At 37.2% G+C, this 25,113-nt stretch overlaps 1 protein-coding gene across 4 annotated transcripts in view; it reads left to right on the top strand.

The window, feature by feature from the left end:
• Positions 1-25,113, top strand: part of Grm8 (glutamate metabotropic receptor 8) — a 795,023-nt gene that overhangs the window by 697,210 nt on the left and 72,700 nt on the right. For all 4 annotated transcript variants that reach the window (XM_028762574.1, XM_028762573.1, XM_028762575.1 and 1 more), the window contains one exon: positions 4,009-4,944. In XM_028762574.1, coding sequence (XP_028618407.1) covers positions 4,009-4,944 — 936 coding nt within the window. The remainder of the gene's footprint in view (positions 1-4,008; positions 4,945-25,113) is intronic.

The following is a 25,113-nucleotide window of genomic DNA, read 5'->3' as shown; positions in this document are numbered from 1 at the left end:
CATACTATTTTAGCTAGGCTTATTTCTAAGTATTTTTATTTTAATATTGCAACAAATAAAATCATTCTCATTTTCATTCTCAATTGTCTTTTAAACAAACATTATTCAGTTTTTATATACAAATATATATATAATTTGTGTATATATATATATACATGTGTGTGTGTGTGTGTGTGTGTGTGTTTTGAGTGCAGGGTTGTTTGTGCACCACATGTTTTCCATGCCTGGAGGGGCAGAAGAGGGAGTCATAATCTCTGAAACTAGAGTTACAATTATTTGAGAATTCCCATGTGGGTGCTGAGAACCCAACTGAAGTACTCTGTCAGTGCTCTCTAATGCTGAACCATATCTTTACAGCTTCCTGTGTTTTTTGCTTAGTTTAGTTTTTTGAAATATATTGAAAAACTTCAATTTTTTCTTCTAGTGTCTACTTCAATTTCTTTCTTTAGAGATTTAAACTTTATGTTATAGCATATTATTACCTCCTTAAATTTATCCCTATAAAATTTTGAGGCTATCATGTACGGAATTGTGTACATAATGACTTTCTCAACATGCTTCTTATTAGTCGACAGAAACTGTATGCTAATCCTGACACTTTGCTGAACATATTGTTCATTACTAGACATTTTCTGGTAGAATTATAAGGACCTCTTATATGTAGTAGTGTATCATCTGCAAAGAATAATTCGACTTCTTTTCCTACTTGTACCCCTTAAACTCCTTCTCTTGCATTACTAATCTAGTAAGGGCTTAGAACCTGTAAGTTTAAAAAAGGATGGAGATGATAGGTAACCCTTTCTTAATCTTGATTTTAATAGGATTACTTCGAGATTTACTAAATTGGGATAATGTTGGCTATGGGTCTGACCTATATCCTTTATTATTTTTAGGTCTAGCCTTTCTGTGTTATAATTTAGGATATTTACCATGATGATATGCTAGATTTTGTCAGAGTTTAAAGATACATTAATCTACGGGTACAATAATAAGTCATTAGGAGTTGGTTTAACACTGTATCTATTTACTCAAATAATTTGAGTTTTTCACTAGTCAAGTCATAAGTCTTAGCCCAACAATGATGCCAATAATGGGTTTTATCTTATGATAATAGATTTAAGTCTAAACAGAAAGTGGTTGGTCATTGTCATGATGTTCCTGACACTGTTTCAACAGTGGTCATGCCTGTCCAGGACAGTTGTTATTGCTAGCTTGTTTATTTGTTGTTTGTTTGAGACAAAGTCTCACTCTATAGTCCTGGCTAGCCTAGTAAGGTTCACCATTTATCCAGGCTGACTTGACACTCATGGCAATCTGCCTGCCTCAGATTCTCCAGGTTAGGGATTGTAGTTATGAGCCACTATGCCCTGCTAGAGTCAATAAACTTTAAAATTTATTGATTATTTTCAGAAAATATTTTTCATTGGTTCATTTTATATAAAGCTTAGAAAGAATTATTTTCAACTTAAATAACATTTTAGTGCCAGTTTTAGCCAAAATTTTTGTGAGCACATCTTTATCCTTTGAAAGAAATCAAAGTGTGTTGAGAGCTAATCTAACAAACATGAAGTGATAGATGACCATCTTTTTCCCTGTTAATAGTCAAGTTTAATGCTTCTGAGATTCTTTCATTATCTTTATTTTTTTTTGCATTCAACTATGATAAATCTCTAGAAGCCTTAGATATATTGCTATTTAGGTTTATAATAATTGTCTTTAAAATGCATCAAATGCATATTATCATGAGTCCATGATAGTCTAAAAGAAATATTTCACCCTCTAAATAGACTATTTCACTTTTCAATATTTTTGAGAAGGTTCTTTCTACATGCTTTTAAGTCAAGGTCCTTCTGTCTTACTGAAATCCTGCAAGTAAAAAATATCTCTTTTACATCGTTAAAACTTAATATAAAATTACCAGAGCTGTGGAAGAGTGAGTCTGACTTCATGGGAAGAAGATGGGATGGCTCTGATAGTTTATTGTGACCTTGGGACTCTTGAAGAAACATCACTTTTCTGAAGGGAGGCTGTTTGATATAAAGACATTTAAATTCTTTACTCCACCTTGAGTATGTTCAGGTATCCCCAACAAGTGCTGGGTTTAGGGACTAGGGACTGCAAGTCCTGACCTCAAGTGTTCAAAGAATATTTAATGAAGAAAATTATTCTAATTCATTTTGGATAACAATAGCCTCAATCACCTGGCCCTCAAAGGGAGGCAACCTTAAAAGCCACAGGAGGGTGAGGCTGAAATGGCATGCTTTGTGACTTTAAGATACAGGACTGCTGTTACTGGGTTTACCATCTCTATGCACCACCAGGCTTATGTTAGAGTTATGGTGGCCACAGACTGGGCAAATTTAATTTGAGCTGCATTAGTTTTTTTATTGCTGTGCAAAAATAGCTCCAAAATTCATGGGCTTATCACTAAGTAATTATAACTGAACTTAAGGGATTGCCTAGACAACCAAAAGCTTTGAAAGTAGAAGATGGAACAGATGGGAAGAAGAGGATTAGAGAGGGGCAAGAGAGTGTGATACAGGTAAACGTGTTCAGCACATATTATATGTGTGTTATATTAGGGAATATATATATATATATATATATAATGTGCATGTGTGCTATATGTTCAACACATACACACATATGTAATATATATACATATATACATATTTACATATGATATAGATATGGATATAGATATAGTCTACATAGAAACAATAAATGCTTATTACCTTACATAACTTTTAAACATGAGAATTCAGGAAGAGCTTAGCTGGGATGCTCAAGTTTAGTGTTTTCCACAATTCAAGACATAAGCAAGAGCTGAAGCAATCTGAGGCTTGAATGAAGCCAAGCAGTTGCTTTCTAGAACATGGCAAACTGCTTCATGTAGCTTCAAAAGACCTGCAAACTTTACCTCAAGCTGTTTGAGAACTTTCAGGACCCCATGCTGGTGCTTCCCTGAGCATGGGTGGCACAAGAGAAGACAAAGGAGAGGTTAAAGGCAACTTTTATGGCAGAGCTTCAGGAGCCATGGTAATCATCCCTTGAACTCAGCATTGTTTAAATAGATCACTTGTTTCAGGGTGAGAATAAAGCACATGAGTGCTCAGATTCAAGGAGAGGGCAAGGGGGAGGGGCGCATCTGAGAAGATGATGGCTATGGGGTATAGTAATTCTTCTTGTAGACTGTCAATGAAGTTGGCCTTGCTGAATTAAATTTTGTGTGTTTATATGTGCTCCTTCAAGACTTAGAAATGCCCCAGCTTTCACCTTTGACCTCTTGTGTTCACATCTCTGTATGATGCCTTTTCTATTCCCAATTCATAACTTCATTTGGTACTAATTTCTTTGCTTTTGCCTCCTTTAAGATTGCAAGAAGTTAGTAGTAAACATTATTTTTTTTAGCTCCTTTATCCAACATGTATATCTCAGTGCATGGCTAGCTTGCAAATATTGTCATATTCAAGAGCAAAGGAGAAGTCAGAGATTAACTCCTGTCGTTTCCTGTCAAGATCCACAGAATGTCCTCTGAATTTCCCTAACTATTTTAGAAAGACTAGAATCATTGTTGATAATGCTTTGCTTAGCGTCTTAATACAGGATTTGAAATATCTTGACGTTTGTATTCGTGATTTGATTTAAAATATCTTTCTATGGGAGTATTTTTTGTTTTATTTTGTTTTTATCCCTGTTATTTAATTTTTAGAGCTCTCATATTAAAATTGTTGAAGCCAATAAATCTTTCTTTAATATCATAGTGGTCAGCCATGAAGAGGTAAGTGGAAAGTAATGATACGATCTAGTTGATGATCCAAATGATTGATTGGACCCAATCATTTAACACTTTTATAAAGTCAATATCATGGAAAGAAACGGGACTCTTATTATGGTAAACTGTATTTGTACCGTCAGCATTCAGTGATTTATTACAAACCTGTGGCTGGGATTAGGATATTATAAATGGAGAAAGATGGAAGGCTCATTAATTTTTTATGCCCACAGGTGGAAGACATGCAGTGGGCTAATAGAGAGCACACACACCCAGCATCTGTCTGCAGCCTGCCCTGCAAGCCTGGGGAGCGGAAGAAAACCGTGAAAGGGGTCCCCTGCTGCTGGCACTGTGAACGCTGTGAGGGTTATAACTACCAGGTGGATGAACTGTCCTGTGAACTCTGCCCTTTGGATCAGAGACCAAACATCAACCGCACAGGCTGCCAGAGGATCCCCATCATCAAGTTAGAGTGGCATTCACCCTGGGCCGTGGTACCTGTGTTCATAGCAATATTGGGAATCATTGCCACCACCTTTGTGATTGTGACCTTTGTCCGCTATAACGACACACCAATTGTGAGAGCTTCTGGGCGGGAACTTAGTTATGTGCTCCTAACGGGGATTTTTCTCTGTTACTCGATCACCTTTTTGATGATTGCCGCACCTGACACAATCATCTGCTCCTTCCGGCGGATCTTCCTGGGACTTGGTATGTGTTTCAGCTATGCAGCACTTTTGACCAAAACAAACCGTATCCACCGAATATTCGAGCAAGGGAAGAAATCTGTCACAGCACCTAAATTTATCAGCCCAGCATCCCAGCTCGTAATCACCTTCAGCCTCATATCTGTACAGCTTCTTGGAGTGTTTGTGTGGTTTGTCGTGGATCCCCCCCACACCATCATTGACTATGGAGAACAGCGAACACTGGATCCCGAGAACGCTAGGGGAGTGCTCAAGTGTGACATTTCCGATCTGTCACTTATTTGTTCACTAGGATACAGTATCCTCCTGATGGTCACTTGTACTGTTTATGCCATTAAAACCAGAGGGGTCCCAGAGACGTTCAATGAAGCCAAACCTATTGGATTTACCATGTACACCACGTGCATCATTTGGTTAGCTTTCATCCCCATCTTTTTTGGTACAGCCCAATCAGCAGAAAAGGTAAGCATCGGGAAATCTGTTTGACAATGTTTCTCTGGAATTGTTTAAATTTAACTTCCTATTTGAGAATTACTTCAACTACTAATAGTTTATTTATAACCTTTCAAGATACTTCAGTATGTATAATTTGTGTGTGTGTGTGTGTGTGTGTGTGTGTGTGTGTGTGAAGGTCACATTGAGCATGTATGGCCTATGAATGATTCCCCCTCCTCACTTTCCCCTCCACGAGTAATACTTTACATGCTCTTTGGCAAGGTTGAAGATTGACAGACTTCACATCATTTTCTGGGTCTCTTTGCCCAGCCCTGTTATCTACAATGTCGCTGTTGTTTTCCAAATGTTAATTAAAAGACAGAGGCAGAAAGGGCAGATGGGCTCACAGGGGTGAGCTGTCCCAGAGAGATCCCACTGCAAAGCAAATGACATCTTTTCTGTTCTGTGGAAACTCTGGGAAAAAGCCATACTGTCAACTATGATTTCCAACATAGATGCAGAATTTATAGTACTGCAGCCAAACCTCAAACACACTGAAATGTGTAAATACACTCAAAACCACTTACCACATCTTCCGAGGCCCAAATCTTACTAATTTTACATTTACAAATGGTTATGATGGATAATTAAGATAGCCATGGCCAATTATAAAAGGTTGTTTATATTTGTAGGTGAAGGTCAATGGATCAGTGAAGTAATTTCCTTTGTCATTAATATTCAGTTCACACTTTCACACATAAAACCCTGATAGTAAAGGAAGTCTTCATATGAGATGTGGTATTTGCTAATGTACATACATTCAGTTCCACACATGAGGAAGCTGAGAACTAAGGTTAACTCTGAGTTCCCAGGTTGGGAGGTGGGATGAATGAGCTTGTAGCACACAAGGTGATGTTATATTTCTATAGAGATAGCCCTTCAGCCTTAATGTGTAAGTAAGACAGATCTCTCAAAGAGAGGAGTTAAACAAATGCCTACCTTCCTTCACTAGAAAGACATCAACTGCCATGGGAAATTATATTCCTGGAGCCATGAAGATCCAGGTGAGGTTCTATATAACTTAAAATCTCAACAGAGTCAGATTAGAAGGTCCTCCTAATGGGGACAGTGAGCTTATTAGGTTGATCATCCAGTCATTACTGGATCAATGTGGTCTTCAATTATGTTTGGAAGGGGGAAAAGAACTTTAGAAAATTCTGACGATCAGCATGAGCTTGCCATGGATTGGTGATCTCCAGCCCTAACCTGATGTCCTGGCTTTGTGGAAGCCACAGACTTTTGATGTGGGACCAAGCCTGAAGAGGGAAGTTAAAAGTAAGACAGTTACAGGGTGGACCCTTAGTAACGAAAGAATGTATTTCAGTATAGAAGGACAGATATATATTAGAATTAGACTTATAACTGGGGAAAGAATGTATGAGCTGAAAAAATAACTATCTCAAAGTCCAGTGTTCAATTTGATTGGTTGGTTTAGTCTAGAAAAATAATGTATCTTCAGAGTTTGAAAATGCCAATATATACATTACTAGGAATAATAATGGAACTAGTTGTTCTATCCATTCAGCATTGAAACCTTTTCTGGTCTATTGCATTACCTACAGAAGGCCATCACAATATGTCTATTCTGCTTCTGGTGAACACTTAGTATCTGAAACAGAAGATATCTTCTGTCCAGTCTAACCTCTTATTCTTCCTCTTCTCTTACATTTTCAACAGTAGAATTGTTATTTTTCATACAGTGTCTTCTACTGATGGGAAAGTTAAATGCAATTGTGAATATAGTGGGTTGGAGATTTTTTTTTGGAGAATTCAGTGCTTCAATCTTAAAATAAATAAAATCTTCATCCTATGCTAAGGTACTTAACAACATCACAGTATTTCAAATTTGATTTCTTAGTGGGACTTTAAAGTTATTAAAGTGTTCTCTGCCAGAGAGGAGCTCAAGATGTACTACCATAACTGAGGAGCTATTGTCAGTGGACAGCTGCTTGGAAAAGAGAAGCCATTTTTTAGGGGGGGGGATGTGGTACTTATATAGGCTGCCCATGCTCCAGTGGGAAACCTCCATATCCATTTACATATGGTAAGTATGAAATGACTTAGTGTTGTTTGTCTGTTAAAAATGAAAAGGATACAAATTGGGAAAGACATTTATTGGGTGAAGGACCTAGGAAAGAAAAGGAAGGAGAAAAGACATCATAGATTTTATCATATTTCACTGTATACATACATAAAATTCTTAAAGAGTAAGTTTTAAAAATATTTTCTTCCTGAACAGTAAGGCTCAATGTTTGTAACTGTCTCCTAAAGAGCAGCAATAGATAAAGATTTGAAGGTGAAATAAAGATAGAAATACCAGGGAATAGAGGCTGCCTGCTGTGGTGCTGGGCCCCTGAGAGGTATATATCTATTTTAAAATCTAAAGTTATACCTACTTTTATGAGTATGGACACATCCATGCCTTTAGAGACATGGTTAAATGTGGTTAGCCAATTTCTGTTTTTCTTTCTTGGCTTTGTGGAATGAAAGTATGTTTTAATAACAAATTGTAAAACAAATGCAAAATATGCTAACTGGAATTTATTTTGTGTTTATGATGTGATTAAATGTGAGACAGTCTGAAGAACTCAATAATAAGTAATAACTGCTGGGATTTTTCAAAATGTTTTAGAGATATATCATTTAGTCTCTGGGTTGTAGAATTTAGACTGTCACTGCAGCAAGAGCTATTGGATCATAAACAGTCTTTGCCACTGAGGTACTTTATATAATAGAATTATGTGCTATCCTAAAAGTTACCTTAAAATTTACTGTCTGCTTTTCTTTCAAAGTATCTTTTGTTATTCACGATAATAGATAAAATGCTTGAGAGTGTTTTTAACAGTGTTAAAGCTATTGGCATGAGTATTAAAAATGAACTAAACATTTCTATCTCTAAAATAAGTCTTTAAATAAGTTTATTGACTTGGCAGGAGAGGAGAGCTGATCACTCCTTCATTTTTATTTATAATGCTCACCCAATTAGCCCAGGTTATCAACTTGAAGCATTTACAACAGCCAGGCAACACACATCCATTAATTCAGCAGCTTCTTATTGAGTATCATGTCTGGCATTGTGCTAATTATTGAACCCATGTCAGTCTGTCTCTCCCCGTGTCCTTGTATGGATCAGTTTGGCTTTCAGCCCATGCGTTCTTGATGCCTGCCAGGCCAGCAAGATGCTAGATTCAAGGGCAAGGAAGATGGTGAGGGGTCATGCTTGAGATGAGAAAGCAAATAACTATGCATCCTATAACTATGAATTAGTAACACCAAATTTGTAACCAAGAAAACAGCAGGAGGAACAGTTTTCTCTCCATGTGTGTATCATCGTGCTGTCTGAGAGTAGTGTCTGTGCCAGGAAAGTTGTTGAACCATGCGACTCTATCTGAAACTACAAGAAGTAAGAAACAAAAGTAATGATAGGTGAGTGATCTGTATCTCAATATTTCTCTATATAACCATGTTCTCTGTTATACAAAGAACATTTAGAGAAGAACTGAAAACTCTTTGAAGACTGAGAACTCTTTGAAATGTGTTATGCCTGCTTTTAGTGCCAAACATCATTTAACTTCTCTATGGCTTTCCTTTACATTTGTAATGATATAATTTGCTCGTTCTTCTGAATTCTGCTAAACATTGAACAAACTTTTCTTTCTCTTTCCTTATGGAGAAGCAGTATGAAGGAAATATAGAATTACTGAGACATTCCATATGTAACAAACTTACATAATTGTTCAAAAAAAAAAAAACCCAAACCATATATTTAAAATCATTACCTTGTAGTCAGGAAAGAAAAAACAATTGTTAGTGGTAGTTAGAGGCTGATAGGGTAGCATAAATATCTTAAAGACATTTTATCTTTCCTAATTTGGCTCATAAAATTCAGGTAAGCAGACAATGGTTAGGAACTGCCAGACATCAAGGAGTACAGTGTTTCAATTATAATATTAGATGGAAAACCAAAAAAAGAAAGCAATGTTAGAATAAAAAACACATAGCTGAAAGGTAGTATCTTAGTTAGGGTTTCTACTGCTGTGATGAAGCACTATGACCAAAGGAAAGGGAGGAAAGAGTTTATTCAGCTTACATTTCCATATTGCTGTTAATCACCGGAGGAATTCAGGACTGGAATTCAAACAAACCTATTAAATGAGTGGATATTGTATCTTATACAGTGATGACAGTATAATACTTGCTTGGGATTCATTAGGTTAGTGAGTGAATTGTGTACATACTTCTTCCTGTGATCATCATTACACCTTTTGTTAGATTTTTGCTACTCAAATGATTGACCACATATATTCCTCAAAAAGAATTTGTTGCTTTCTGGAGGGTGCCATGCAGGAGGAACTGCAGTGGATAAGCTTCCTAGAGATGGCCCACTATTTTGCATGGTGGCAATGGGTGAACCCTAGAAAGGCCCCAGGGGCTTTGTCCCAGGATTGCTTTTTGCTGGTGATATGCCTTCTCATGTCATAGATGTATTCCTCATATATCTGACATGGTGTGATTTGCAAAGAAAGACCCTTTCTCCCTAAAGTCTGTTACGATTGATTCCTGGGTATTTGCCTATTGGGCAAATTTCCAGCAGATTGACATTAAGATGAAATTTCCTAAAGTAATTAATCTCAATTTCTTTAGCCATTTATACCTAAACCAAAAATGTTCTGCCAAACATATACTTCTGAGTATAGTTATGTAAATACAACTGTGAAAAAGGGATATGAGAGAGGCATTCATCCGTATCAGGAAGAAGGAGATATTTCTGAGCCAATGTGTAACTGGCTTCAAATACTTAGCAGAAAGTTGTGGAGGACAGATCAGTGTTCTCAGAAAGCAGCTGCCAAAATGTTTATGCTGTAATTGGAAATGTGGACAGCTTTTGAGTGAGAGCTTTTGTGAGGGAGGTCTTTCTGACTAGTAATAAAGTACCTGCTCTACAGAGTAATCCACATAAGTGAAACACTTACAGTATCTGGATTACCAGTATCTGCAAAGCCTGGGTGTCAATGGAGAAAGATGCAGTATAGACAGCTCTTACAAAAACGTTCTTAGATCCACTTGTGTCCTTTAGAGGGAAGAGAACGGACAAATGAAAAATATCTGCTCTGCATGTCTGCACCTATATACTGTTCTGTCTGCTGATGAAATATATAACAATTTGATTTTGAGTTTGTTTTTTCTTGCCACCTGTACTCATTCGAAGTGGCTCATTTTGGAAGATTTAGTGATATCTCACATTATAGCACTATTTCAGGTTGTGTGGTTGGCTTTTTTCCTAGATAATATCAATTACACCAAGATGTATTAATCTCACTCTAGAAGAGGAGAAACAAATAACCACAGAAACTAAAAGAAACCATTTATTTGATTGTACTTTTCCAGGTAAATAAAATGATATACATGTGAACATTTAGAAGAGAAAAGAAAAATGAATTTCTCTGAAACACGTAGGCATGCCTTGGAAGGAGTTTGATTCTGCCTTGTCTGAGATTTTGTTTGATTGTTTATGGTTGTATACATATTCTAGCTAAAGAAAAATTTAACCATACATATTTAGTGCAATTCTCTTGGAGATTCTTATTTGATATCACAAAGGACTACTTTTTGAACAAACCTGTTTAGGTTCCATAGCGTCATGTTTGGGACTCTATGGGAAACTATGGGACTAGATCTATTTATTACAAACGTTTAGTTTTTATAGAGTTGTGGTACTTTCTCAGACTTTTCTTAAGCTAAATTGTACCCAATTTACAATGCCCAAATTACAGTGTCTTCATGAACTAGACCATCACAGACTTAACTGGGAAGGTCAAAATCACTGTTACTGATATGAGCCAAAACTCTATGATACTAGATTTAGTTAATATTATTTTTCAGAATATATAGACCATGGCTTTCTTTCAAAGTTATCTATAGATTTCTCATTTTAAATGATGTATTTTATCTCTATTGATAAAATGTTAATGATACCTAAACCCTTAATAATAAGGAATGTAGTAACGAATTTATTTCTTGTAGAATAAAGTTGCCTTTTCCATGACTCAGTAGAGACTTGTGTTTTATGGAAAGATACACAATGCCGGAAAAAAAAGCAGATGACAAGGAAATACTTCCTTTGGGCTAAAAACATAATATGATTTTATGTAGTGAAATTAAAAACATATATAGATGGTGTATCATATAGATTAATATCACCTTCAAATTCTGAAAAAATATTTAATCAAGTGTTAATATAAATTCCACCTATGTAAAATATATATAAATCAAATATATGTAAATACTTAAGTTAATGAATGAAACTAAAAACTCAACATTCTTCTCCTTCTGCACCTTATATAAGCCAAGACTGTTTATCATCAAGGAAGTCCTACACTATTTCCCAGCGAAAACTCAGCCAACAACCTGAAGATGCTATGGTTACCATCAGATAAATATGCAAAGGAATCCCTTTCAGAATAGTGACTCCCTAATTTATGCTTTCTATTCTGACCTCAGTGTAAGGAGAGGGAATATTAAAATTATATACTTTTGATGAATAAAGCATTTTTGGCAGAGGTGATCTTCTGTGGGTAAAGGGCAGAGAAAGAAAAGGATGTATAGTACTTTTATTTAGACACAGATGGAGTGTAGTGTGGCAAGCATAACTTCTTTAGAATCGATATATTTGCAATAGCTAGAATGTATTCTCTCTGTAGTAAGTACCTAGTTGTTGCTTGCTAGTTCCCTTACCATTCAAAAATAAATCAGTCAGTGTCTTAGTTAAGGTTTTACAGCTGTGAACAGAAACCATGACCAAGGTAACTCTTAGAAAGATGACATTTAATTGGGGCTGTTACAGGTTCAGAGGTTCAGTCCATTATCATCAAAGCAGGAATATGGCAGCATCCAGGCAGACATGGAGCTGGAGGAGCTGAGAGCTTCACTTCTTGTTCTGAAGGCAGATAGCAAAAGACTTGCTTCCAGGCAGCTAGGACAAGAATATTAAAGTCCACACCCACAGTGGCACACCTACTCCAACAAGGCTATACCTCCTAATAATGCCAAGCACATACAAACCATCACAGTCAGGAAAAACTGTCAAGTCACAAGTCCATATCCATTAATCCTGAGCAAAGAAAAAGACCTCTACTTGTCATATTTCTCAATAAGCCTGGCCTGGCAATCATAATTATACATCAATAGTCATGGCTTACTGAGATTGAAGAAAACCAAAAGTACAATTATCCAGAACTGCAATACAAATGAAAAAAAAAAACTAATTCCAAAGGAGAGAATTCACAGAAGTAGTTTAGAATATATTTGAATTTTAACATCCAGCATTCTCAGACAGAACCAAGAGGATAATGGATATTTACCCATATGTCTAGGTACAGGATACCCAACATAGAACTAGAAAAATCCTACACATGGGAAACAGAAACAAATGTGCTAGAGAAATAGTCTTGTGCCTCTTCTTATCAAATGTCTGGGATTCTAAAAATCTGCCACCAAGCCAGGCCAAAACTACAGAATTTTCGTAATTATACTTACCTTTTCTCTGAAAATCAGATTATACTTTTTGGATGAGTCTCAGGTAAATATTTAGCAGTTATTAAAAGCAATCACAGTTGATAATGTTCTTGCATTGTTAAAAGGAACCTGGAGTCAAAGCAGAATAGAAATTTATTTACTTGAATGAAATGAAACATCATTAATTCTGTATTCCAAATGTTGTTGTATAACTTAAAATTAAAGTAGTTTTATTGTGTGTGGTGGTGTATGCCTTTAATCCACTCAGAAAACAGAGTCAGGCAGATCTCAATGACTTCCAAGCCAACCTGGATTATATAGGCCAGCCAGAGCTACATAGAAATATCCTGCTTCAAAAACCACAAAAGAAAAAAAATGCAAAATGAACAAAGAGTGAGAAAAGGAAATCTTTAAGGAATATACAAGAGAGCGGTGTATGGCAGTTCCTATCATCCACCTTATCTTTTAATAGCTAATAGGTAGTATCAGATACATAATTGTATTGTCTGTAAAAGCAAAATGAAAAACGAAAGATTATTCAAGATTATCAGTTTCATAGAATAATGAAAGATGGGTAATGTAAAGTTTTCATTTGTTTGATTGATTTACTTGCTTAACCCATGTGATGCAACAATAACTGTATGCAGTAGGAACTAAATGAAGATCTAAATAATCCTTTACAAAGAAATATGAAAATGCACCTTCATATAGGACATTTTATCCTTATAGATACATGTATGCACAAAGGATGTTGTATTATGTTAGCTGACAGCTGGTGACTCCACCACAAATGATTGTGAAATATTTCGCATGTGCATGTACCTTTGCTTTGTTGCTTAGTTTTAAGAAAATGAAGAAATGATTAAGAAGCTGTTATCAGTTTTCTTAGCATCAAGATGGTGAATGTGAAGAAAGCAGGTACCTTATACAATGCAGAGTGTATAATAGAAACTGTGAGGCTAGAGATGGTAGAGGGAAGAAAACAGAATGTTCTTTAGAGAAAGGAAGCAAGTCTCATGAAAATAGGCAAAATTAAAGTATGTGTGGGGATGTGGTGAGAACAATAAATGGAAATTGCCTCCTGGACTGTGGCAATACTGAATTTAAATATTCAGGAAAGGAAAAAGGCAGATATTGTTTGCAAAACCTGTAAGTGAGAAACTATCCTGAGTTTGGAATAGTCACAAGAGGGCTGAATGACAATATGGCCCTATTTACTCTGCCAATAGTACACCATTTACTTTGAAAAGGTATTTCCCAGTGTGGGCAGTAAGTTGCATGATTACTTGTAAGGTAAGGTTAGCCAATAATTCAGAGCCATACCATGGAGGAAGTCCTGCCAAGTTTGTATGTTATTTACCAGGGGTATGAGTATATATAAATCACTCAGAGGATAGTCTTAGCATAAGTATGTGTAAGATTTCTCCAACCTTGATGAATTGTATGACTTACAACACACAAGGATTTAAAAAAAAAAAGTAAAATATGTTTATTGAAGGAATGCAGGCAAGATATGTTTGGACACATTTTCAGATTGAATTGGGAACAGAAGCCTAAACAGAGCCTGGTGCTTCCAGTGTACAGGCTGTTTATACACACACGATAGCAATGCTTATCTGGGACAGAAGCAAGTGTTATATCTAGGTCTACTTCAGAAGGAGCTGAAGTTTCCTTTTGGTCTTGGCTAAGATAAGGAAAACAATTCTTTTTTTGCAGGGAGATAGAACCTAAATCCTCACTTCTGGTAGGCAAATGCTACTTTTGAATTGCATCTTAAGCCTTCAAATTTTTACCTATTATTATACTGGGAAGCAGTTCTTTTCAATTTCTGACTACTGCATCTAGCCAAGAATGGAGAGGCATGTTTAGAGATTATAACATGGAAACCAGTTGAAAACAAGTTTCATGAATAAAAGCCAAGATACACTTCATGAAGAATACCATTTGGATTGTGATTTTGAGTAAATTACTAAATAATAAAACTACCAAATAATGAAATAAATGTTAAACTACCTTTAAATTTACTTATTGTTTATGTTGGGGGTCATGTAGAGGTCAGAAGACAATTTGTATGAATTGGTTCCCTCCTTCTGCCATGAAGATTTCAGGGACTAAACTCAGGTCTATAGACTTGATAATGAGTGCTCTTACCTACCAAGCCATCTTGCTTGTCCTTGGAAAAAGTCTTAACAGTTGAAATACAGGGCCTATGGAGGTTCACGCCAGACTTGGTCCCAGTGCTGAGAGGAATGGGACAGGAGTTCACATCCATAACCAAGAAGCTATCTCAAAAAGACAATCAATTGCATCTAAAAACTTAGTTTTCTCCTGTGGAGTCTCACTGAGTGTACAAACCACACTTAAGTATAGGCTCCAAACTCATAAGTTGATGGATAATTCAAAATGAATTCAGTGGTATTTTTATAGACTATTTTTTCCTCATATTGCTTTATTTTCTTATCTCTTATCTTATAGGTTCTTTGCTTGTATATTGAGGTTATAATTTTTTGGTTTGGGTTTTTTTTTCAGTATGGTTTTTGTGTGAGTGTGTGTGTATGTGTGTGTTTCTATATGTTTCTTGTGCATTTTCCTTTGACACTGGTTATTTATTACTTTTATTTGTCTGTTTATTTCTAAAGAGAAAACTAATGAAGCCAGGGATTTGGGTGGATGTGTACGTAGGGATAACCTGAAAGGAGATGCAGAGGGAAAATTATATGTTCTATGAAAAATAAAACCCTTATTTACAATAAAAGGCAGTCAATTATTTCTAAATGATAAATCACATGTAAATAGATAATAATGTTTTCATTTAAAAACTTGAATATTAAATGAGGTTGGGCAGATTTTAGGATCATCTTGACTTTCTCTATTTGCCCTTGCCAAATTTAGTGTTTTTCTTTCCAGTGTTTTATTTTTATATAATTTTGTCATCTTATATATAAATCTAGCTTTCTTACTATGTTTTTAAAATTACTTTTTAGGAGTCACATAAATGATTCCTTAAGATAGTCTAAAAGAATTTGCCTTTTGGCAGATTTCTGAACTCTGTAAACAGGTTAGTTCTAAACAACCAATTATAGGTTTGCATTTTTATTGGCTTTAAATAAATTAGGTAACTGTCATTTTTATTTAATTAAAACATAATTAAATACTTATTTATTTATTTATTTATTTATTTTTTGAACATGAAATGCTTTTTTATAGCATGTTTTACAAGGGGAGGGGGTAAGAGGGGCCAGGTGGTGGAAAAGTACAAAATCTTCTTGGCCTGTGCCTTGAAACATGTCATGGTCTATACGGTACACTGCCTTGAATTATGATCTACCTGCTGTTCTTCAGAAGATATGGTACACTGCTTGAGTTATGGTCTCCCTGCTATTCTTACGATGATATGGTACACTGCTTTGAGTCTATCTGCAGTTGCCAAGCAGGATCTTGCAGTTGCCAAGCTTCAGAGGACATTGTGCAGGTGGGGAAAGGTAGGGGGTGAGGGTAAGGGCGAGGGTCCTGGCTTCTGGCATCTCCCCCTTCTCTGTTTAGTTAGAGAAGGCATCTTATGATCAATCCCAACTATGTGAATTTTGAATTTGGATGTCTAATTATGGGGGGGTCTTAGACAAGTTCACAACCCCAAAACACTGATGTGAGACGAGTCACATCGATGGTCGAAGGTTTTAGGCTTTCGACGATGGGCAACGTCAAGGGACTCTGATGTGGGTGAAAGGAGGGTGAGAGCCCTGTCTTAGGCCATGTAGGCTGCACCCACTCCCAGCACCACGCACTCCTTTTCGGCTGCATTGGGTGGGCCCCTGGGAAGTGGACCTACAATAATCCCGTCCTTGGGCTAACTCACAGCCATCCTAGTCCCTTGTAAATGTTCAATTTACCAATCATTTGTCAGTTTGGGGTGTAATATTGTCATAAAGGAAGGCTCCCCAATGTTAGCGGCCATATCAAGGGCGGCCTTGGTTTAGGAAAAAGCCAATTTTTGTTGTGGTGATCAAGAGGCCAAGCTCTCTAGCAAGAGAAACGGGGGCAAAGCCAGGCATACCAGGAACCCTTCTGGAGGGCGTGGAAGTCTAGGGGTCGACCGTAGGGGGAGGCAGGGGAGCTGGCAGCTGTGTCAGTCTCCTGCGGAGTCACTTCTGGATCCTCTCCAATTTTCGGCTGATGGTAATGAACTTCAACCGTCTTCTTGATGGCAGCATCAACCTGGTTCCATGGATGACAGGTCGCGGGTGACGACCTCTGTCTCGCTCAATCTTGATGTCCTGCGCACATCCTCTCAATGAGGGTCCGTCCAGAGGGGTCCGTGCCTCGAGCCCCACGTCTGGGTGCCACTTGACCCGACCGGCAGGCCCTAGTTATTCGTGGGGGCGAGGAGGACTGCAACCTGCTATTCCTCAGAAGTTATGGTACACTGCTTGAGTTATGGTCTCCTTGCTATTCTTCAGATGATATGGTACACTGCTTTGAGTCTATCTGCAGTTGCCAAGCAGGATCTTGCAGTTGCCAAGCTTCAGGGAACCTTGTGCAGGTGGGAAAAGGTAGGGGGTGAGGGTAAGGGCGAGGATCCTGGCTTCTGGCCCATCTGGATTAGAACTTCTAATAGCAGGCATCACGGGTGATTCATTTTTACCTGGAAAGAAAAAAGAAGGGGATTCTCAGGGAGATTTCTCTTCCCTGGATGTAAATTGTTATTCATCGTATTTATGGTTGGGCCTGGCTTTGTGAGAGTATCTATTTTTTTTTGTTAATATTTGTGGTAGCCGGTTAACTGTGCCTTCTGTGGTATTGGACAGGCATATCAGTCCTCGGCTCCATAAGGGAACTGGGTCTGGGGCATTTCCTTTACGGGTATGAGGGTCCTTCCCCATATCTGTGGCAAAGTTTTGTTAGTCTTGGTGGTGCCCGAGGTCACCAACAAGGTCAGCAAGAGATTTGCCATGAGCTTTCAGCTTTAGAGAGAGAAAAGTGAACAAGGCATGATGGAGAGTATTTCATGGGGGCTCCTTCTGAGGGGGTACCGTTCCCCCTCTTTTGTTTTTAAAGTCAATTTTTCAGAGTTCTTGTAAAATCAGGGCAGAAGCGCCAACAATTGCTCCTTCTACACTCAGAGAGTCATGAAGACCTTATTTAAGGATATATAAATCTATATTAATAATCTTTTGTCAAAGGACTTTTATAGCACCACTGACAATTAATCAGACTATATGATATATCGATTGGAAATAGCTTTTTCTACTTTTTGTGAGATTACCTCTCTTCTGTTAATTAACTGTTGAGGAAGTTAGGGTTTACCTCTCTCTTGAGATTGTTGAACAGAGATTTAAGTTCTTTTGTGGAGAGCTTAAAATAGGATCTTAGCCAATTTGCAACTCCTAGAAACTTTTGAAATTAATTTAAGATAAGTAAACTTCCTTTTTTAAAAAAATCCTTTATCTGTGTGGGTTTTTTATTGGATATTATACGTATTTACCTTTCAATGTTATCTCCTTTCTCATTCTCCCCCAAGATCCCTTATACCATACCCACTCCTCATAATTTTTGTGATGGTGTGCTCCAAACATCCTCCCAGTCCCATCTCCCTGCTCTCGAATTCCCACACAGTAGGGGATCCAAACTTTCGGGTACCTTGGCCCTCCACTTTCATTGAAGTCTAACAAGGTCACCCTCAATTCCCTATACAGGTGCATGAGTCCCTCCCTTTGTGCTCTCTGGTTTAGACTTTGGGAGTTCTGGTTGAAACTTTTGATACTCCTTCTAGAAAGGACCAACGCATTCATACTTTGGTCTTCCTTCTTCTATGTGAGTTTTATGTGGTCTATATGTAGATTCTTAGACATTGTGAGCTTTTGGTCTAATATCCACTTATCAATGAGTGCATACCAAGTATGTTCTTTTGAGATTGGGTCACTTCACTCAAGATGATATTTTCCAACTCCATCCATTTGCCTAGGAATTTTGTGAACTGATTGTTCTTAATAGCTGAGTAGTACTCCATTATATAAATGTACCACATTTTCTGCATCCATTCTTCTGTCGAAGGGCATCTGGGTTCTTTCCAACTTCTGGCTATTATAAATAGCCTACATCTGATAAAGGGCTAATATCCAAGGTATACAAAAACTGAAAAAATTAGACTCTAGACAATCAAAGAACCCTATTAAAAAATGGAGCACAGAGCTGAACAAAGAATTCTCAACTGAGGAAGTTCGAATGGTTGAGAAGCACCTAAAGAAGTGTTCAGGATCACTAATCATCAGGGAAATGCAAATGAAAACAACACTGAGATTCCACCTCACACCAGTCAGAATGGCTAAGATCAAAAACACAGGTGACAGCACATGTTGGCGAGGATGTGGAGAAAGAGGAACACTCCTCCACTGTTGGTGGGATTGTAAACTGGTACAACCACTATGGAAGGCAGTCTGGCGGTATCTCAGAAAATTGAACATAGTGTTACCTGGGGACCCAGCTATACCACTCCTGGGCATATACCCAAAAGAAGTTTCACCATACAACAGGGACACATGCTCCACCATGTTCATAGCAGCCTTATTCATAATTAAATCTTTAATCCTCCCCCCAAAGCCTACCATACCCTCTCTATTCCTTTTAATTCATGACATCTTATCCTTTAACTAATAACTTTATGTATATTTTAACATATATATATATATATATATATATATATATATATATATATAATACAATATATAATTTCAGTGATTCTCACCGCACACACACATATGCATGCGCACTCACATAGACACACTCTCATGAGTTCCCACACACATAAAGCTTCAGTAGATTTCAGACTCTCGAGCAATTTTAGCTGTTAGAGATTTTTCTTGCCTGCTGTTTTCTCTCTAAAGTTTTCATCTCCTTTGAACTGAAAATAGTATTGGAAACTGTAAGCTTGTCATCAAAACTCCAAAAGTATTTAGTACATCAGTCAGTAAGTTATCACCATAGCTCTGCTCTTTAAATAAACACTCTCTTAGGGTTAAAATGACCAATCAAATATCTTTTCATTGAACACTTAGTGATATTGGCTAATTGTTATTAAGAACTGACATTGACAAAGCACAAAATAAGTACAATCAGAAGACAGACATGTTCTTCAGAGAGTGGCAAGAGAAGCAGCTATGAGTAGAGACTGTCAGCATCACATGACGTTAGAGCACATTTCCAAAATGAGCCTTAATACTCGGTTATCTACTTTGCTTATTATTTATCATTTTCTATACACAGCACATACATACATTTGTCTGTGCCCTGGGTTTCATATCTTCCTCTTGTATAAATTCAGAGAAACCATGCTGCTTTGAGTCTTCTTGCTTCTTCGTCTTCTAATCTCATCTTCCTTCTGTTCAACTTGCCCCTGATTTTGGCCTCTCTCCCAGTACACTTCCCTTGAAGTACTCATCATTAGCATAGCTTCTGCTAGGCAGACTTGCCCAAGCCTGCTGCTCTGTGTTCCTGAGCTCTGTCCTTTCCATGTTCAAAGAAAGGATCTGGAACAAAACAACAGTGAAATATGAAAGCAAACCTTTAACCCAAATTGTGAAATTAGGCTACGGAAGATACAAAACTCTATTGTATTTAAAATAGTCACTACTTAACCAGATTCCTTTTATATGTCTGAAACAGGATTAAATTCTCTACATTTAAAGCCATTTCCATTCATTGCTAAGAGATAAAAACCTCAAAGACACTCTAAGTCACTGTAGTGAATTTTGCAGAAAAGTTACAAATATTTGCATTTGTATTGGCAATTGATCTGTGGTTAAACTTACTCTGACCATGAGTTTGGGGATTTTTAGCTACGTCTTTATTTCTCCACTGTTATTTACTTTCTTCTTTTCCAGAAATAATGAATGTGCTCTTCAGAGGCTTATACTTTGCAGCTTATTTTGACTTCTCTTTTAATCCTGTTTTATTTTTGATAATGAATTATGTAGTTCTAGTTTTCCCTAAATTTGCACTGCACCCATATTCTCTTCCTTACTTCCAATGTCAAATCTCCAGCTAATCTCCATGCTACTTTGGGTGCATATGTGCCGGTCTACCTGGCTTACTATTTGTCTTCGTTTATTTTCTATTGCTGTGAAGTGACAATATGACCAAGGCAATTTATACAAGAAAGAGCTTATTAGGGCTTACAGTTTCAGAGGTTAAGTCCATGAGCATCACTGTAAGAGGTAGGCAAGCATGGCCCTGGAGTAGTTGCTTAGAAATTATATCTGGCACATAAAAACGAGACAAAAAATAGTGAATTGAAAATGGCATAGAAGGCCGGGCGGTGGTGGCGCACGCCTTTAATCCCAGCACTTGGGAGGCAGAGGCAGGCGGATTTCTGAGTTTGAGAGTTCGAGGCTAGCCTGGTCTACAGAGTGAGTTCCAGGACAGCCAGGGCTACACAGAGAAACCCTGTCTCGAAAAACAAAAAAAAAAAACAACAAAAAAACAAAAACAAAAAACAAAAAAAAAAGAAAGAAAGAAAATGGCATAGGTATTTTTTTATTACTTTTATTTTTCTACAGTCCATTGCCCACTTCCCAGTCCCCACTCCCACAGTTCCTCAACCCATTCATCCTCTTTGTCTCCCAGAGGATGCTCTCCCACCACTACCACTAGGCTTCCCCAGTCCCTGGGGCCTCAAGTCTTGTAAGGGTTAAGCGCATCATCTCCCACTGAGGTCAGACCAGGTAGTCCTCTGCTGTGTATGTGTTGTGTGCCTCATATCAGCTGGCATATGCTGCCTGGTTGGTGGTTTAGTGTCTGAGAGATCTCATCAGTCCAGGTTAGTTGAGACTGCTGGTCTTCCTATGGGGTCACCCTCCACCTCAGCTTCTTCCAGCCTTTCCCTAATTCAACCACACGGGAACCTGACTTCATTCCATTGGTTAGGTGGAAGTGTCTGCTTCTGTCTCAGTCAGTTGCTTGTTGGGCCTCTCGGAGTATAGCCATGCTAGGCTCCTGTCTGTAAGCACACCATAGCATTAGTAATAGTGTCAGGCCTTGGAGCCTTCCCTTGAGATGGATCCCAATTCAGAACAAATTCTGGACCTCATTTTACTCAGTCTTTTCTCCATTTTTGTCCCTGCAGTTCTTTAAGACAGGAACAATTCTAGGTCAGAGTTTTTGACTGTGGGATGGCAACTCCATCCATCCACTTGATACCCTGTCTTTCTACTGGAGGCTTAGGTATTTTAAACCGTACAGCCTAACCCCAATGACACACCTTCTCCAGTAAGACCACACCTCAAGCAGTTTCCTTGAGTGTGGACCAAACATTTGAATATATGAACCTATGGGCTGCATTCTTATTCAAGCCATCAAACTATTTGGGAGTGATTCTTTGATTTGTTTCATGAATAATATAATACTAATGCTTCGTCAGTTCTTCATAGCTCTTCACATTTAACTGTATTGTATTTAATACCTTTACCTGTTGAGCACACATAGAATCGTTTGAGGCAGATGTGTTCATAAAGTTAAGTATGATCAGTAGAGCATCTGGATTAAAATGCTTGACTACAGAATTAGTCACTTACTAAAATTTTTATCTGTTGTCAGTCATCCTACAAGTAAAAGTACAATTTTATAATTCATTAATAGAAATAAACTAAAATTCTCAACTCCATAAATTAATGCTTAAAGTTTTAAAATTTTGTCTCCCCAAGACTACTTTCAATTTTATTTGGTATTATTTTTCTAACCAAATCATACAATCTTCTTCTTCAAATATTACAAATTCTTCACACATGTATTTCTTTTTCTTTTTTTTTCTTCTTTTTTTTTTTTTTTTTTTGGTTGTTTTTAGACAGGGTTTCTCTGTATATTGCTGGCTGTCCTGGAACTCACTCTGTAGACCAGGCTGGCCTCGAACTCAGAAATCCGGCTGCCTCTGCCTCCCAAGTGCTGGGATTATAGGCGTGTGCCACCACTGCCCGACACACATGTATTTCTGTATACAGAAATACAGAAAAATACATGTTCTCTGAATTTCTACATTACATTTCTGAAATTGTGTTTTACTTATCTATCTACATCTTACATATCCATCCTAGAGGTCTGGGCCCAGCCCTGTAAGCAACCAGAGGCTGTTAAGACACAATGCTAGGAATTCCAGGAATGCCAGAAACCTGGATAGTCTCATACCTGCAGAAGTGTACATCCCCAGAAACAGATTTAGCCATTTGCTTTTAAGAGCTACCTTCCCCTTTTAGCTGGGTTACACTCAAAACCAACTAAGGAGACTGCCATCAGCTGCAGTAGACATAAACTTCAACTGGCTGAAATCTTGATAGAGTCCAGGTGATCTTTTACAGTGGTCTTGAACTTTGCAACAAAGCTGTCTATGGTTATTATTCTCCTTAGTAACTCTTCAGAAAGAGACAGTAATCATAACTCTTTTGTTATTTTCCCCAACTCCCATTCCTTCTAGCCCTGAAATGCCTGGCAATGTGCTTTGCAAACAGGTTCAGATAAAATTATTTGTTAAACTGGATAAAAAGGAAAGTAGTAAATGTATTCAAGCCAAGTCTATGTCAATGTATTTGAAACTGATTTAAAGACAAAAGTAGAGAAAATATTTGCATCAAGAGGCAGAATATGGAGGTTCTTGTCTTCTTGCTTTGGCTTTGATCATGTAAGTTATCTTCTCTGAATTTTATTTTCTCCATCTCAAATAAAGATGAGGCCATCTCTTCTGAAATTATAAAATGCTCTTATTGCTGAGAATATTGACAGTTGCATAAGAAATGGTCAACCACTTTGAGGCATGACCTAAATTTTAACCAAATGCACAGGGAGATTATTGTGGATGTACAGTACAGAATGCAAATGAATGCACAAAGCATTTTAGAAGATAAATATACTTACGGCAGATGATTGGTCTCATAAACCCCAGTCAAGTTCATTCATATCAACATAGCATGATACAAATGTATGATCCAGAATCTGAATTACTTTTCCAAAGAGCCCTGTGGGGCTTCCACTCACACCATATGTTTCTTTCAGTTTTTTTTTTTTTGAGATATCTTAGGCAAGAAAATGGAAAATACACCAAGCACATTGATTTTTCAATATCTTTGCTCTCCAGTTTTAAAAAAAAGAACAAAAGAAAAGGGACAAAACATTGCCTAGTACTGCCACATTTCACTCATTTTTTTTTTCATTTTTTAATCAAACCACCTTCTTCAGCTGGAAAACTTGAGCTTTTGGCTAAGGACCTGGATGTGACTCCAGAGAAGTTACCAAAATGTTGTAATCTCTTGCTAGGAACTGGTTTTGGTTTCTTCTCACATTAGTGAGCTCCTTATCCCTGTCTACCACATTTTCCTTATACTTCCAGTTAATATGGTATCATAAATCATTCTTCCATTCTGTCTAAGGAGGAGAGAGAAATTATGTCTGCTGAACAGACCTCTCCTGATAAATAGTGAGTCTTAATATCAAGAATCTGTTAAGTTCCCTTGCATGCCTTTGATTTCTTTTGTTTCTCATTTGATTTCTTGATTTTCTTGTCTACCATCACTCAACCTGTGGGATCTGAGACAAAGCCAGTACTTTAAAATCCTTCGGCACTGGGGTCAAGAAGGGCTGTTAGTTTCTTGAGAATAAAAGTTTTGATAATTTAAAGTCTTAATTCAAATAGAATAGGCAGACTTGAGAGTTCTCTATATATTTCTCTAATATATACACACATATATAGAGATATTATTGAAAGTTTTATATGGATTTTCATATTTTAATACTAAATCCAATACATTATTTTAAGTCCAGTTCTAACAAGCAACAGACTGATCATATGTGTGATAGTTATTCTAGGTTATTTTAAGTATTATCACGAGCAAGTAAATTGGATTCAGTTTTTAACATGGAACCTGAGGCCCAGTAGGATAGTTACAGCCATGATTTCTGTGCCTGAATATACTTGCGACAGATCTTTTTGGGGTCACCCAATAAACGACGCTCCCATTGTTACTCCTCTAAGCATCAGCTCTCCATTGTCATATGTGACACAAACAGTATTTAGCACACATATCAGATTTGAGAATTAAGCAGAGCTAGTAGGCATCTATGTCCTGTTTGTTGGTAGTGGTTATGAAGACCACATGGCAAGCCTTCTTATTCTCTGCCCAAATGACATTAGTTCTGTTGATATTGTCTACCCCTGCTTTCCCTTCTTTTATGCTCATGGTTCTTGTGTGGAATTCATTTTAAGCTTATATATTACTCTGAAAATCTCTTACAATTGCAAGTTTTTCCTCTAAAGCTATCCTAAACAAACTGTAAAGTTTTGAGATTTTCATGAGCTTTGATGAAGTAGAGTCTAATTTTCAATATTAATTATTTCATAATTTCATACTTATGTTGAAGCTTTGTCACTCCAAATAGAACCATATTTATAATTCAGTTTGCTTTTGAGGGATTTTTTTATTGTTTTTTATATTGTAGTATTTTTTTGTTAGGTGCCCATCTGTAGCTGTATTACTTAAATTTTTTCATTTGTAAAATGTAATTGAGAGTAATTAATAATAGATTTTTTTTGGAGACAAACAGGTGTTACGGTTGTATATCAGTCAACACAAGAGTATCTTTCTA

The sequence above is a fragment of the Grammomys surdaster genome, unplaced genomic scaffold (assembly GCF_004785775.1).
Source record: "Grammomys surdaster isolate TR1022 unplaced genomic scaffold, NIH_TR_1.0 134, whole genome shotgun sequence".
Classification (NCBI taxonomy): domain Eukaryota; kingdom Metazoa; phylum Chordata; class Mammalia; order Rodentia; family Muridae; genus Grammomys; species Grammomys surdaster.
This window is presented reverse-complemented; position numbering and strand designations above follow the sequence as displayed.